Here is a 16,451-nt window from a genome sequence, read left to right as displayed (position 1 = left end):
GTATATTATTTACTGTCTTTGGGTATTTGGAAGATATCTAGGTATGGCGTTTTGGGACAATGATAATGAACTAATATCCTGGAGAATGAGCATAAATGTCAAGGTAATGATAATTTAAAAAATGCAAACAAGGCAGACATTAATAAAACTTGCCTTTCAGTTATAAATTTACCAATAACAAAGAAGGAAACATAAAAGTCCAATATAAATTATACTAAGTCTTGTTTAAAATAAAAAGATAAATCAACAGTGAAATTGAGGAGAATGTTACTTCAACAAATCTAAAAAACATTTATATATTCAAAAAATATATTGGCACAAGTATAATAGCTGTCTTAAAATAATGAATGATATATATGTATATAAACAAAATAAGTATGTCAGGATCACTCATTTGTGATGTCAGCACCTGCTGTCTAATGGGTCGAGACAAAATACTGTTCCTTCAAGAGTTAGTCCCATTTTGAACCCCTCCTGTAAAGTAGAATAAAATTGTTATAGTGTAAATAATAATGACAAAGGAAATCATATTATCATATCAATAAGCAAAAGATACTATAAACAAAGTTATAATATTTGTGTTTATAGTAAATGCAAATTTTGACTTATCAAAATTTTATATAGATAAAATTCTGTGAGTTCTTTTATACTATGAAACATTTTCTTGTCTAAAGTATATGAGATGAACGTGCATAAGAAAATACCAATTTAAGACATGACACAGTTTTAAGATATCCATTCTTTTGTATTACACATTTTCAATATTTCAAGTTACTATAATTGATTACTAGTTTTTAAAATTTGTGAGTGTGTGTGTGTGTGTGTGTGTGTCTGTGTGTCTGTGTGTATCTAAATTTGTAACCAGAAGATCAAAAGATGGTACTGCATGTCCTGAGGTTGTAGATAGTTCCGTTTTTGATTTGTAGATGAGCCATTTTGGTCAGTGCTGGAAACTGAATTCTGGTCCAATGGAAGAGTAAATAGTTTTCACTAAGTTACTTGTGTAGAACCTCTATGAGTGAGAGTATACAGAAGCCTAATAACAGTCACGTTTTCCTTCTGGCTACAACAGTCCACATCCAGGGTAAAATACTTTTGCAAAGAGAGTGCTATACTGCAAACAGGATGTAATACCATGGATCAGTATACCTTCTGAGAGCTGCCCATCAGTTCTGCTGCTGCTGTTCCTTCACAATCATGTTTCCTACTATTTTTAGTTTTGAAATTATAATTGTAATTACATCATTTTTCCCATCCATTTTCTCCCTTTCTCCCTATAAAATCCTTATATACCACTCTCTTGTTTTCTTGTAAATTCATGGCCTCTTTTTTTTTGTAATTGTTGATCTATCTATCTATCTATCTATCTATCTATCTATCTATCTATCTATCTACTATCTATCTATCGGAATCAACTATCTATCAATGAATATATATATATATATATATATATATATATGTATATATGAATTTTGAGAGTCTTGCCTTTGACTTCTGATCCCCTAGCATGCTTTTGAAGGTAAGATGAAATTTAATTATTGAATGTTAAGTGAATAATTCTCTCTTCTTACCTTTATCTCATTTTATTGTTCCTTTATCCCTTCTTTCATTTTTGTTACTTGGCTGGGGAGGGGGTGGTTGTTTGGTTTGGTTTGGTTTCCTTGAAGCAAGGTTTCTCTGAATAACCCTGGCTGTTCTGGAACTCACTTTGTAGACTAAGGTGACATTGTACTCAGAGATTGACCTACCTCTGCCTTCTGAATTCTGAGATTAGAGGAATGTGGCATTACACCTGACTTTTTTCTACTTTGCAGAGAAAAATTAAATTATAAACTGTCTCTGAGACTCCAGTCGTTCTCCAACCTCATCTTGCCTCTAAATCAATGCACACTGGCTTACAAAGAAACACAGATCTGTGCTAATCAGTGGGATACAGGCCACATTGTAGGTTTCTTTGGGAGTCATTGTGAAAGTACTTCATTACTTTCATTTACAATCAGCATTTAATACATATATAGTTATGTAATGCAAGCATCATCATGTACAGAAGAAATCACATCTATAGTCAATGTTCAGAAACCCTCATTATGATTATTGCACACAGACTATATAGCAGTATTAGTACTGAAAAGATTTATAAATTTCTTCCCATGACTTAGATGCAAATCATAGTCAACTGGGTAATGATCACAGTAGTTATTAATCATTTTAAAAGTCTGTAGTATAATAAGAACTATTGCTATGTGTATTTGTGAATAGTAATTAAATAGTTTTCAAAGTGAATACTAAAAATAATACTACTTTTTCAAATATCTGGTTTCTATCTGGAGACAGATCTGCCCCAACACCCAGACTAACTGGGTGCCCTAGGATCCAGGGACATAGAACCCCCACCAAGCCAGTGGATCTGGTTCCTTCTGGTCTGAACCTGGACCTTGAGCAAACTGAGGTGCTGGGTTTGCATACGATTTTACAACCTCCTAAGGGAGCCCTACTCCCAGGTGCTCAGAAACACACAGGATCACAGGATCACTGGATCACAGAGGAATCTCAACTCTCAGGAGATGGGATACAACCAGAAGCACTGCAACACTGACACACTCAAGATCACAGTTGAAGCCACAACACCTTTCCCAACACCCAGTGTAACTAGGACCCCAAGAGGAACCAGGAAAACACATATACCCACCGAGCCAGAGGCACAGGTCACTTCTAACTTGCACCTGTGCCCAGAGCAAAACCAGGGCTCTGGTTCCCCACCCACTCCTGCAGCACCTTGAGAAAGCATGACTCCCAGGGAATCTGACAGAACAGAATCTCAGGAGCTTGGTCACACCAGAATTTCAGGATCTGCAAATCAGCTTGCTCCCTGGAGCTCTGACACACCCAGGATCTCATGATCACAGGATTCCAGCATCCCAGGATCACAGAGACAGCTAGACTCTGAGGAGTTGTGACACAACCAGGATCACAGGAGGGACAGGCTCCAGTCAGAGGCAACAGGGGCAGGAAGAACTAGACGTAACCAGATGGTGAGAGGCAAGTGCAAGAACATGAGGAACAGAAACCCACCACAGCAAATACTAGAATCACGATCACACCAGAAAAGCAAAATTCGGATTTAAAATCACATCTAATGATGATGATAGAGGACTTTAAGAAGGACATCAATAACTCCTTTAAAGAAATACAGGAGAACACAGGTAAACAGGTAGAAGCCATTAAAGAGGAAATACAAAAACCCCTTAAAGAATTAAAGAAAAACACAACTAAACTGAAGGACTTGAACAAAAACATCCAGGATCTAAAAATGGAAATAGAAACAATAATGAAATCACAAAGGGAGACAACCCTGGAGATATAAAACCTAGAAAAGAGAGCAGGAGTCATAGATGCAAGCAGCACCAACAAAATACAAGAGATAGAAGAGAGAATCTCGGGTGCAGAAGACACCATAGAAAACATTGACACAACAAAGAAAATGCAAAATGCAGAAAGCTCCTAACCCAAAAAATCGAGGGAATCAGGGACACAATGAAAAGACCAAACCTAAGAATAATAGGTATAGAAGAGAGCAAAGATTGACAACTTAAAGGGCCAGTAAATATCTTTAACAAAATTATAGAAGAAAACTTCCCTAATCTAAAGAAAGAGATGCCATGAACATAATGGAAGCTTACAAATAACTGGACCAGAAAAGAAATTACTTCTGTCACATAATAATCAAAACATCAAATGCACAAATCAAAGAATAAATATTAAAAGCAGTAAGGTCAGAAGGTCTAGCAACATATAAAGGCAGACCTATCAGAATTACACCAGACTTTTCACCAGAGACTTTGAAAACCAAAAGATCCTAGGTAGATGTCATACAAATCCTAAGAGAACACAAATGGCAGCCCAAGGTGCTACACACAGGAAAATTCTCAATTAGCGTAGATAAAAAAAAAACAGATATTCCATAAAAACAGATTTACACAATATTATTCTACAAAGCCAGCCCTATGAACGATAATAGATGGAAAACTCCAACACAAGGAGGGAAACTAGACCCTAGAAAATGTAAGAAAGTCACATTCTTTCAACAAACTCAAAAGGAGATAGCCACACAAAAATAATTCCACCTCTAACACAGGAATTAGTTCTAATTGACAGGAAGCAACAACAATCACTTTACCTTAAGGTCTCTTATCATCAATATACTCATTTCCCCAATAAAAAGACATAGGCTGACTAGATAAGTAAACAGGACCCAGCTTTTGTTGCACACAGGAAACACACCTCAGTGATAAAAAGACACTATCTCAGAGTGAAAGGCTGGAAAAAAATTTCAAAGCAAATGGCTCCAAGAAACAAGCTAGAATAGACATTCTAATATCAAATAATATCGACTTTCAACCAAATTTATCCAAAATGATCAGAAGGATACTTCATACTCATCAAAGGAAAAATCCACAAGATGAATTCTCAATTCTGATCATCTATGTTACAAATGCAAGGTCCACCACACTCACAAAAGAACATTTACTAAAGCTCAAAGCACACATTGCACCTCATACAATAATAATCACATACTTCAACACCCAACCCTCTTCAGTGGACAGATCATGGAAACAGAAACTAAACTGAAATTTTGAACCAAGTGGATTTAACAGATATCTACAGAACATTTCATTCTAAAACCAAAGAATATACCTTCTTCTCAGCACCTCAGGGCACCTTCTCCAATATTGAACATTTAATTGGTCACAAAACAGGCCTCAGCAGATACAAGAATATTGTAATAATTCCATGCATCCTATCATGATCATGATGGACTAAGGCCAGTCTTCAATATCAACAAAAATAACAAAAAGCCCACATGCATGGGAAGCTGAACAATGCTCTACTCAATGATAATTTGGTCAAGGAAGAAATGAAGAAATTAAACACTTTAGGTTGGGGATTTAGCTCAGTGGTAGAGTGCTTGCCTAGCAAACGCAAGGCCCTGGGTTCGGTCCCCAGCTCCGAAAAAAAGAAAAAGAAAAAAAAATTTAATGAAAATGTTGACATTACATACCAAAACTTATGGGAAACAATGATAGCAGTGCTTTGAGAAAAATTCATAGCTCTGATTGCCTCCAAATAGAAACTGGAGAGAGCATGCACTAGTAGCTTGACAACACAACTGAAAGCTCTAGAACAAAAAAAAGAAAAGAAAGGAGAGAGTAAGAGAGAAAGAAAGAAAAGAAAGAAAGAAAGAAAGAAGGAAAGAAAGAAGGAAGGAAGGAAAGGAAGGAAGGAAGGAAGGAAGGAAGGAAGGAAGAAAGAAAGAAAGAAAAAGGAAGAAAGAAAGAAAGAAAGAAAGAAAGGAAAGAAAGAAAGAAAGAAATCAAATACACCCAAGAGGAGTAGAAGGCTGGAAATAATCAAATTCAGAGACGAAATCAACCAAGTAGAAACAAAAAGAACTATATAAAGAGTCAACAAAACCAGGAACTAGATCTTTGAAAAAACCAAATAGATAGATAAACCTTTAGTCAGACTAACCAGAGGGCACGGGGAGGGTATCAAAATTAACAAAATCAGAAATGAAAAGGGACACATAACAACAGAAACTGAGGAAATTCTAAAAATCATCAGATCCTAATACAAAGCCCAATGTTCAAAACAACTGGAAAATCTGGATGAAATGGACAATTTTCTAGACAGATAGAAGGTACCAAAGTTAAATAAGGATCAGATAAACCATCTAAACAATACCAAAACCCCTAAAGAAATAAATGCAGTTTTTAACAGTCACCCAACCAAAAAAAGCCCAGGACCAGATGGGTTTAGTGCAGAATTCTATCAGACCTTCAAAAAAAGACTTAATATCAATACTTTTCAAAGTTTCAAAGTATTCCAAAAAATAGAAACAGAAGGAACACTATCCTATTCATTCTATGAAGCTACAGTTATGCTTATACTTAAACTACACAAAATGCAAAAGAAAGAGAACATCAGAACAAATTACCTTATGAATATCAATGCAAATATACTCAATAAAATTCTCCTGACTTGAATTCAAGAACACATCAAAACAATCATCCATTATGATCAAGTAGGCTTCATCCCGGGATGCAGCGATGGTTTAATATACATAAATCCATCAACATAATCCACTATATAAACAAACTCAAAGAAAAAAAACAGGTGATCATCTTATTAGATGCTGAGAAATCATTTGACAAACTTCAATATCACCTCATGGTAAACATCTTGGAAAGATCAGGAATTCAAGTCCCATACCTAAACATAGTAAAAGCAAATAGAGCAAACCAATAGCCAACATCAAACTAAATGGAGAGAAACTTAAAGCAATCCCACTAAAATCAGGGACTAGACAATGCTGCCAACATTCCTTATCTATTCAATATAGGACTCAAAGTTCTAGCCAGAGCAATTAAACAACAAAAGGATGTCAAAGGGATACAATTGAAAAGGAAAAAAAATCAAGATTATCACTATTTGCAGATGATATGATAGTATCCTTAAGTGCCTCCAAAAGTTCCACTAGAGAACTACTAAGTCTGATAAACAACTTCAGCAAAGTGACTGGTCATAAAATTAACTTGAACAAATCAGTAGCCTTCTTCTACTCAAAGGATAGACAGGCTGAGAAAGAAATTAGGGAAACGACACCCTTTAAATAGTCACAAAAAATATAAAAAAAAATTTGGTGTAACCCTAACAAAACAAATAAAAGATCTGTATGACAAGAACTTCAAGTCTCTGAAGATAGAAATCAAAGAAGATCTCAGAAGATTGAAAGACCTCCCATGCTCATGGATTGGCGGGATTAATATAGTAAAAATGTCCATCTTGCCTAAAGGAATCCACAGATTTAATGAAATCCCCATCAAATTTCCAATTCAATTCTTCATAGAGTTAGAATGAATAATTTGCAAATTCATTTGGAATAACAAAAAACCCAGGATAAAGAAAACTATTCTCAACAATAAAGAACTTCTGTGTGAATCGCCACGTAGGGATGTAATACCTCAGGCTGTATTACACAGCAATAGTGATAAAAACTGTATCGTATTGGTTTAGAGGCAGGCGGGCATATCAATGGAATGGGACTGGAGACCCAGAAATGAGCATGCACTCCTATGGTCACTTGATTTTTGACTATCCAGTGGAACAAAAGACAGCATTTTCAAAATATGGCGCTTGTTCAACTGGTGATCAACATGTAGAAGAATGTAAATCAATCTATTCTTATCACCTTGTACAAAGCTCAAGACCAAGTGGATCAAGGATTTCCACATAAAACCCCATGCACTGAGACTAATAGAAGAGAAAATGAGGAAGAGCTTCGAACACTTGGACACAGGGAAACATTTCATAAATAAAACACCAGTGGTTTATGATCTAAGGTCAACAACAGAGAAATGGGACATCATAAAATTGCAAAGCTTCTGTAAGACAAAGAACACTGTCAATAGGACAAAAATCAATCAACAGATTGAGAAAATATCTTTACCAATCCTACATCCAATAGAGGGCTATATTTCCAATACATTCAAAAAGCTCAAGAAGGTAGATTCCAGAGAGTCAAATAACCCTATTAAATGGCATACAGAGCTAAACAAAGAATTCTCAAATGAGGAATATCAAATGGTCAAGAAGCATCCAAAGAAAATTTCAACATCCTTAGTCATCAGGGAAATGCAAATCAAAACAACTCTGAGAATCCACCTCACACCAGTCAGAATTACTAAGATCAAAATCTCAGGTGACAATAGATGCTGGTGAGAATGTGGAGAAAGAGGAACACTCCTCCATTCCTGGTGGGATTGCAAGCTGGTACAACCACTCTGAAAATAGTCTATTGGCTCCTCAGAAAATTGAACATTGTCCTACCTTAGGACCTAGCTATACCACTCCTGAGCATAAACCCAAGGGATGTTCCAAATATAACAATGACCCATGTACATATACCCAAAAGATGCCCCAACATATAACAAAGACACATGCTCCACTATGTTAATAGCAGCCTTATTTACAATAGCCAGAAGCTGGAAAGAACCCAGATGTCCTTCAACAGAGGAATGGATACAGAAAATCTGGTACATCTACACAATAGAATACTACTCAGCTATCGAAAACAATTACTTCATGAAATTCTTAGGCAAATGGATGATACTAGAAAATATCTTCCTGAGTGATGTAACCCAATCACAAAATAACACATATGGTATGCACTCATTGATAAGTGAATATTAGCCCAAAAGCTCAGAGTACCCAAGATACAATTACACATCACATGAAATTGAAGAAGAAGGAAGATCAAAGTTTGGATGCTTCAGTCATTCTTAGAAGGGGGAATAATACTCAGAGGAGGATATAAAGAAACAAAGTGTGGATGAAAGACTGAATGAAAGGCTATCTAGTGACTGTTCCATCTAGGGATCTATCCCATATACAGTTACCCAAACCAGACACTATTGTAGATGCCAAGAAGTGCATGCTGACAGTAGCCTGATAAAGCTGTCTCCTTGAGAGCCTCTGTAAGACCTTGACAAATACAGTGGCTGATGATCAGAGCCAACCTTTTGACAGAGAATGGGGTCCACAATGGAATAGTTAAAGGACTGAAGGATCTAAAGGGATTTGGCAACCCCATAAAAAGAACAACAATATCAACCAATCAGACCACCCCCCATAGCTCCCAAGGACTAAACCACCAACCTAAGTGTTCACATAGAGCGACCCAGGCCTCCAGCTGCATATGTAGTAGAAAGTGGCCTTGTTGGGCATCAATGGGAGGAGACGCTCTTAGTCCTATGAAGCCCTGATGTCCCAGTGTAGGGGAATACTAGGGCAAGGAGTCTGGAGGGAGTGGGTGGGTTGCTGGGGGAGCATCCTCATAGAAGGAGAGGGAGTGAGGATGAGATAAGTGGTTTCTGGAGGGGAAACTGTGAAAGTAGATAATGTTGGAAATGTAAATAGAGAAAATATCCAATAAAAATATCTAGAAAAGGAAAATATCAAGTATCAAGTTTAGTTTCAAATTAGTATGACTTCCTGTGGAGATGCTAAATTTTAATCTAACCTTGATCTAGAAAGCATTTAGACTTCATGCTTCTCAACAAATTCACTCATACTATTTATTTAAAAATTGTCAGTTAATTAAAATTGGCACTTAGTTTTAAGAAGTTATTTGTCTATTTTGATTACATAAAATACATTTACACATGTGTTTGATGATTGTGGCTCTTTCTCTGAGTCAGTGCTTATTATTCACGTAATGAGTGTTTGGCCTCCCAATCATTTGTCTACTCTTTTACTTATACACATGCATGTAGGTGCATGTGTATGTATAGGTGTGCATGCACATGTATGTAGATGCATTGGAAGCTAGAGACCAATTTTAAACATCATTCCCCAGGAATGCCCCCCAACATCCTTGAGACATTGGTCTGGAGGTACTGCTTATATTTCATTTATACATTGGTTCCCAAATTTTTAAACAATTGACTTGATATTTGTGTATAATTCTTTCATCCTTTTTAGACCCACCATTGTTTGAAAACTTATTACGATATTTTATGCATGTGTGCATCTTTGTACATGTGTTCAGGTATGTGAGTGATTTGTATACTCATGTGAAAAAGTGTGTGCAAGTTTAGGCATACTTATGCATGTATATGGCTTATATAATGATACCAGAGATCAAGATTGACTGTTATTTTTTAGGAATATCTTCCATGTCATTGGCTTGAAACTTTCCTGTTAGGCTATATTGCCTAGACAATGTGCCCCAGGAAACATCTGTGTCTGTCTTTCTAGTGATGGGGTTACCCTGGATTTTTATGTGGGATCTGAGACTAAGGTTCTCATGTTTGCATGGCAACCACTTTCTACCTGAGTTTTCCTCAACTTCTCTTTCATTATTGCAATCCATAAAATATACTCACAGCTATCACTTCTATTTTGTTCCTTTGTCTGACAAAGACACATACTTTGCAGTTTAAATTATGTTACATCCTAAGACAGAAGCAGATACTAACATGCAATCACTGAAGATGTGGAGATCCTTACGGTTGATTTAGGGGAAGGATTGAAGAAGCTGAGGGAAGTGACCCCATAAGAAGGCCAGCAGTCTCAACTAACCCAGACCCAGGGAGCTCCCAGAGACTGAGCCACCAACCAGGAGTATACACAGGACAGTCTGAGACCCCTGGCAAAAATATAGCAGAGGTCTTCCTGGTCAGTTCTTACTGGGAAAAGATGTGCTTAATCCTTGAAAGATTTGAGGCCACAGAGAAATGGGAGGCCTAGGTTGTGTGGGGAACACCCTGTTGGTGGCAAAGAGAAGGAGAAATAGGATGGGAAACTGTCAGAGGAGGAGACTGAAGGGAGGCCAATGACTGGAATGTAAATAAATAATAAAAATTGAAACACATAAATTATGCCACATCAAATAACTATTTGATTGATGTTAAAAGATATTAAATTGCTCAACTACTTGAAATAAAATATGACTTAATGTTTTTGCTTTAATTCTTAAATGCACGAGATATTCCTAGAATTTTAAAGTCAATATTGAAACTCTTAGTTTTAATCATCTATAATAAAAAAGAAAACTAAATATTTAGCAAAGCCTACCACTAATGTTATGTACTATATGACATTATTCACTTAGCTTATTATACTATATTGATATTTTATACAATATGCAAGGATAGAGTAGACATATATATGATTAATTAGGATCATTGGAGACTATAAATGAAAGAAATACTATTTTACTATACTTAATGTGACCTTGTAAGTCTTGAACTAACACAAACACACAATGAAGTGAACAGTGAAATATTGACAATAACTGAGATATTAAGCTTGAGATCTGAGCTTTGAAACCTCTTTAAACACACACACACATACATATATACATATATATACACATATATATAATCACATATAACTACATTAAACTTGTTTGAATAGTTAAGTAAAACATGTAAATACAAATATTTTAGCTTTTAAAAAATTTGTTAGCTCTTTAAATTATGAAACAAGATACCGACCATCTCTGGCGCTACCCGCCGTGAAAGCAGAAGGATAAAAAAGACATAAGAAATGGATTAGAAACCTGAGAGTCAAAAGCATTGGACCCCACTCTAACATTACCTGATTACCCCACTTCTATATCACTCTTGTACCACATTTCTTGAACTTGGTGACCTCAGAAGTCTACAGGTGAAGTCTTATCTTTTAAAATTTGTTCGAGTCTTAAGTTTACTATTAAAAACAAAAAGCCTTCATGGAAAATCTTCATAATCTGCATCAGCCTGAGAGCAGCTACTCCTTCCAGCCCCCAAGCCCATGGTTTACATGCATTGTCCCAGATATTTCATTCAAATGAGCACAGATGACAACAAAAGAAAATAACTCAGAGAGGACACAGTATTATGTCTCATTAACCAGTTACTTTTAAGTGCAGTTTTCACAGTCACTGAACTATACAGGTGAGAGATTATTCCTATTTCCTATTAGACATACTGCATGTTGAGACTGACAGAGGTTAATTGGGTGGTTTTTGTTTTACCCCTTTGTTTATACATCTTATTTTAATTAAACATTTTTATGTGAGTTTTGTTGATGTTGTAATGATTACTAGTCAAATAAAAATGATATGGCTCAGTCACCAATGCTTATTTTCATAATACTTTAAAAATATAATCATTTTAGTAAATTTAAATGAATTAAATAAAAATTTGGGGAAATAAATAATCAGAAATTGAATTTGAGAAATTTTGATATATTCTTTGAAAACATCAAGGCATGTTTTAAATAATTCAACCTTTTAAATCAATCATATTACTAAATCTAGAAGAAAAAGGCACATAATAATTAGAAAAGGCGGCAGCATGTCATTTATTAAGTGGAAGGGTATTTATATTGTCTCAGGTAAAGGAGTGTGCTCACCAGCTTTAGATCACAGTTTGTCCTCTAGTTTGGGGGTAGGTATGCAGGGGTGGTGAAGCTCAAGGAAGGAGTGGGTTAATAAGGACAACAAGCAGAAATAACTGAATCTCCTCAAACTAAAGTCTCAACTATCTCTTCTCAGTCAGTTCCAAGTAATTTGTGCTGTTCTGTATTTTATCAGCTATGAGTATTTGTGGTGTAAAGTTAGACATAATTGTTTTAGTCAAGCATGGAGGGCAAATATAAAGAGAAGCCATTATTCCAATCTAAGTATGATAATCTTTCCATCAATGGTAAAATTATAAAGCTTTCAAAACCACTTTCAATTTACAGAAAAATCTAGAGAAAGAAGCTTGACCAACCTCCTAAAGAAGTTACCACTGGTGTTTGCTTTCTCAAAATTAAAGGAGTCATGACCACAGTTATAATGCTTCTTCTCAAAAAAAGTATGTTAGTCTTACAAAGATTTTCCCTCATCTAACCCCTTCACAATTTTGAAATTCAGAACTATTATGACTGAAACAAAAGTATTACAATTTCATTTCAATGGCTTTTAAGTTCAGTAATTTAAAAACATATAATCCTGGGAGTTGGGGATTTAGCACTGGTAGAGCACTTGCCTACCAAGCGCAAGGCCCTGGGTTCGGTCCCCAGCTCCGGAAAAAAAAATATAATCCTATCATTTGTATTAAAAATAACCATCTACTTTCCATTTTATATTGGTTCATTCAAAGAAAGAAAGATAGGCACAGTCCTTAGGATGTGTGTTTTAAGGAGTAAGTGTAGTTATTTTTAGTCTAACTCTTTTAAGCAAGCATTTATAGCAATGAAGGATAGAGTTTTGTTACATTTTGTTGTTGCTGTTCCAGATTAAAAGAAATAAACAATCTGTTAAAATAGTCACCTGCATCTCATCCAATTTGGACTGAATATCAGGAGGAAAGTCCCCTGCTCCACAGTTAAATGGGTCAAAAGGTTCAGCTCCAAAAAGGTCCCGTTCTGTAAGAAAGAAAATACATGGTAAGAAATAGGATGAAACATTAGTTGAGACAGAACAAAACCAAAAGTATAACTTAAAAGTACGAATTTAATTATTATATTAATATAAGCATTTACAGGATCAAATGAGTTACAGATACTTATAATTTATGCTGCATATTCTTAAGCCAACTAAGATATTAAAAAATCTCCAGCAAGATGAGTTCAGTCACATTTAGGATGGGATTGCTATAAACAAGTGTTGTATACTCTTATCCATATGTGAATATTGGGGTCAAATATTTATATTTGTATTTTTAACTTGGAGTATCTGGAGCAACTAGGAAACTAGAAATGGGTTATTGGTGAGGAAAATGAAGAAAGATCTTAAGGGAGGGGAATAGTGGTGAACATAGGTGACAAGAAAGAGAAAATGCAGAAGGAAGTTTAGGGAGGGAGAAGAGTGGGAGAGTAGGACAGAGAAGAAGGTTTGAGGATAACTAACCATCATGATGCATGAAAAAGTCATGTTGAAGCCTATTATTTTATAAGCTTCATGTATATGTTTCTGTATTCATAGAAACAAGTTTAATTGTAATTATGCAACACAGAGGATAAAGTTCCTCCCAGGCGCCATAGGTTGACAAATATAAAACCCAATATCAAATAGTAATATCTACCCTAGAAGTTTTTCAGGGGTGTCCAGTAGTTACTACCCAAACCCCCTCACCCCAGAAGAAAAGCTACTATTACATCTTAGTTAGGCTTTTACTGCTGTGAAGAGACACGATGACCAAGACAACTGTTATGAAAGAAAACCCATTACTTAGGGCTGGCTTATACTTCAGAGGTTTAATCTATTATTATCATGGTGGGAAGAATGGTGGTATGAGAGCAGACGTGGTCCTGGAGAAGGAGTTGTGCTAAACCTTGATCTGTAGCCAGCAGAAAGTGACTGTGCCAAAATGGAGATAGCTTGAGCATAGGAGACTTCAAAGTGTGCCCCCAACAGTGACACATTTCCTCCAACAAGATCTCACACTTTAACAGTGTCATTCCCTATACGCCAAGCATTCAATGGGGTCACACCAGCACATTCTACTCCTTGATGCCCCAAAACTTGTAGGTACTACATAATGCAGAATTCTATTCAGTCTAACTTCAAGAGTTCCCATAGATTCTATCAATCTCAACCCTGTTTAAAAGTCCAAAGTCTCTTCTGAGATTCATTCAATCTCTTAACTGTAATCTCCTATAAGATAAAATAAAAAAGCTGATCACATGCCTTCAACATATATTGATACAGGATATACATTAGCATTCCAAAAGAGAGGAAAGACAGCCTAGTGAGAAAATACTGTACCAAAGCAAGATCAAAAACCAATTAGGCAAACATCGAACTCAGCATCTCCATGTCCAATATTAAAGTGTCCTTCAGATGTCCAACTGCTTTTAGCTTTATTGACTATAACACACTTCTTGCTATTAAGCTGGTTCCACTCACTGTTAACATCTCTTCTTGGCTCATAGCCAAAGATTCTGGTATTTCCAATATCTTAGGGGCTCCAAGGTTTTTAGGCTTTACCTTCACAAGTCTGTGCAATGGCTTCTCTAACCCTCCATGAAGGAATACACCTGACACATGCCTAGTCTCAGCAGCTTTCCTTAGTCTTGGAGGAAGAATCAAAAACTCCTTTCTTTTATCCTTGATTCTAAAGGCAAAACAATGTTGCTTGCTGGGGCCAGAACACACCCCCCTTATTCAATGACATCTTCACCAGTTTTGTTCGTGTGTGTGTGTGTGTGTGTGTGTGTGTGTGTGTGTGAGAGAGAGAGAGAGAGAGAGAGAGAGAGACAGAGACAGAGACAGAGACAGAGAGACAGAGAGACAGAGAGAGAGAGACAGAGAGAGAGAGGAGGGAGAGGGAGAGAGAGAGAGAGAGTTTCCTTTACTGCCTAAGCTTGGCTATCTAGGAACTTGCTCTGTAGACTAGGCTGGCCTTGAACTCCTCTATCTGCCTGCCTTTGTCTCTGCAGTGCTAGGATTAAAGGTATGAACTACCACACATGGCCCTAAGTGTTTCTTTCATTTCTTTTGAGAAGTTGGAAGCTTAGTTGGGTGGGTTTTTGCCCTGAGTTCACCACTCCTTTTATTGCATTTAGCATGAGGTTTTTCTTTAGTCTATTTATCTCCTTGAACACAGGGTTTAGATCCATTCCAATCCATGAAGCCTCTTGGCTTGACACATCTAGGAAGAAGTACCCTCAACTGTGGGACTTTGTCCTTCATTCTAGCCTATGGGCATGCCCGTGGCATGTTCCTCATTGGTGATTCATTGAAGAGGGTCCAGTCCACTGTGAACAAATGGATTTAGGTTGTTAAGAGTAAGAGACAGGATGTGAGTGAACACTGTTCCTCCATATGTGATCTCTGGTTTGTTCCTCCTTAAGTTCCTGTCCTGATTTCCCCTAAAATAATCCATTTCCTTATCAAGGTGCTTTTGGTCATGGTGTTTATCACAGCAATGAAAAGCAAACCAGAATATCCAATTTTTGCTTTGTGTGCTATGGGGCTTTGAGTGCAAAAGGAAAAAAACACTTGTTCATTATATATGCACATTCTGAGTTTATATTTTCAAAAATTCCAGTGGGCTGACATTTATAGAAAATAAGGGTTACTGCTTAATAGTAATGTGCTTGGGTGTCAAGTTGACAAGGGGCCAAGTGTACTGGCTACTTTTGTGTGTCAACTTGACCTAAGCTGGAATCATCACAGAGAAAGGAGCCTCCCTTGAGGAAATGCCTCCACGAAATCCATCTGTAAGGCATTTTCTCAATTAGTGATCAAAGGTGGGACGGCCCATTGTGGGTGGTGCCATCCCTGGGCTGGTGGTGGTTCTAGGTTTTATAACAAAGCAAGCTACGCAGCCAGGGGAAGCAAGCCAGTAAGTAACATCCCTCCATGGCCTCTACATCATCTCCTGCTTCCTGATCTGCATGAGACCCTGTCCTGACTTCCTTTGGTGATGAACAGCAATGTGGAAATGTAAGCTGAATAAATCCTTTCATTCCCAAACTTGCTTCTTTGCCATGATGTTTGTGCAGGAATAGAAATCCTGACTAAGACACCCAGTCAGACACAGACAATGAATATTTTCTGAATGCTTTCTATATACCAAGGAGAGATTTTAATGTTTTTTTAAAGATATGTAGAATATACATCTGTAAAAATGTTTTTAGATATTTAGTACATCAAAGACAAAACCCTTACATAATATTATACACAAAAAAATTATAGAATTTTTCATACTTTACAAATTCTTCCACTAACAACATATGAATGTATAATGAGGCTATCTAAACTACTCTAGTAAACACATAACAAATAATTTCATTAATAATAGTTATTTTTAGCAAAGTTAAGATATTAAATAAACACAAATGCATAGCTGAATGATTTTATGTGGCAAGTAGCTGGATACTAAAATATTGTTTCATACAAGGTTTAACTTGCA

At 36.4% G+C, this 16,451-nt stretch overlaps 1 protein-coding gene across 5 annotated transcripts in view; it reads right to left on the bottom strand.

The window, feature by feature from the left end:
* Positions 1–314: 314 nt before the first annotated feature.
* Gulp1 (GULP PTB domain containing engulfment adaptor 1) overlaps positions 315–16,451 on the bottom strand; it is a 114,699-nt gene continuing 98,562 nt past the window's right edge. For 4 of the 5 annotated variants that reach the window (XM_032901054.1, XM_032901056.1, XM_032901055.1 and 1 more), the window contains 2 exons: positions 12,863–12,957; positions 315–474 (listed from right to left, as the gene is read on the bottom strand). In XM_032901054.1, coding sequence (XP_032756945.1) covers positions 403–474; positions 12,863–12,957 — 167 coding nt within the window. In that variant the 3' untranslated portion in view covers positions 315–402. Of the gene's footprint in view, positions 475–11,057; positions 11,069–12,862; positions 12,958–16,451 lie in introns of all 5 variants that reach the window. The other variant, XM_032901058.1, reaches the window with a different exon arrangement.

Source organism: Rattus rattus, chromosome 4 (genome assembly GCF_011064425.1).
Source record: "Rattus rattus isolate New Zealand chromosome 4, Rrattus_CSIRO_v1, whole genome shotgun sequence".
Taxonomy (NCBI): Eukaryota; Metazoa; Chordata; class Mammalia; order Rodentia; family Muridae; genus Rattus; species Rattus rattus.
Note: the sequence above shows the minus strand (reverse complement) of the source record. Positions and strands in the feature narration are given on the sequence as shown.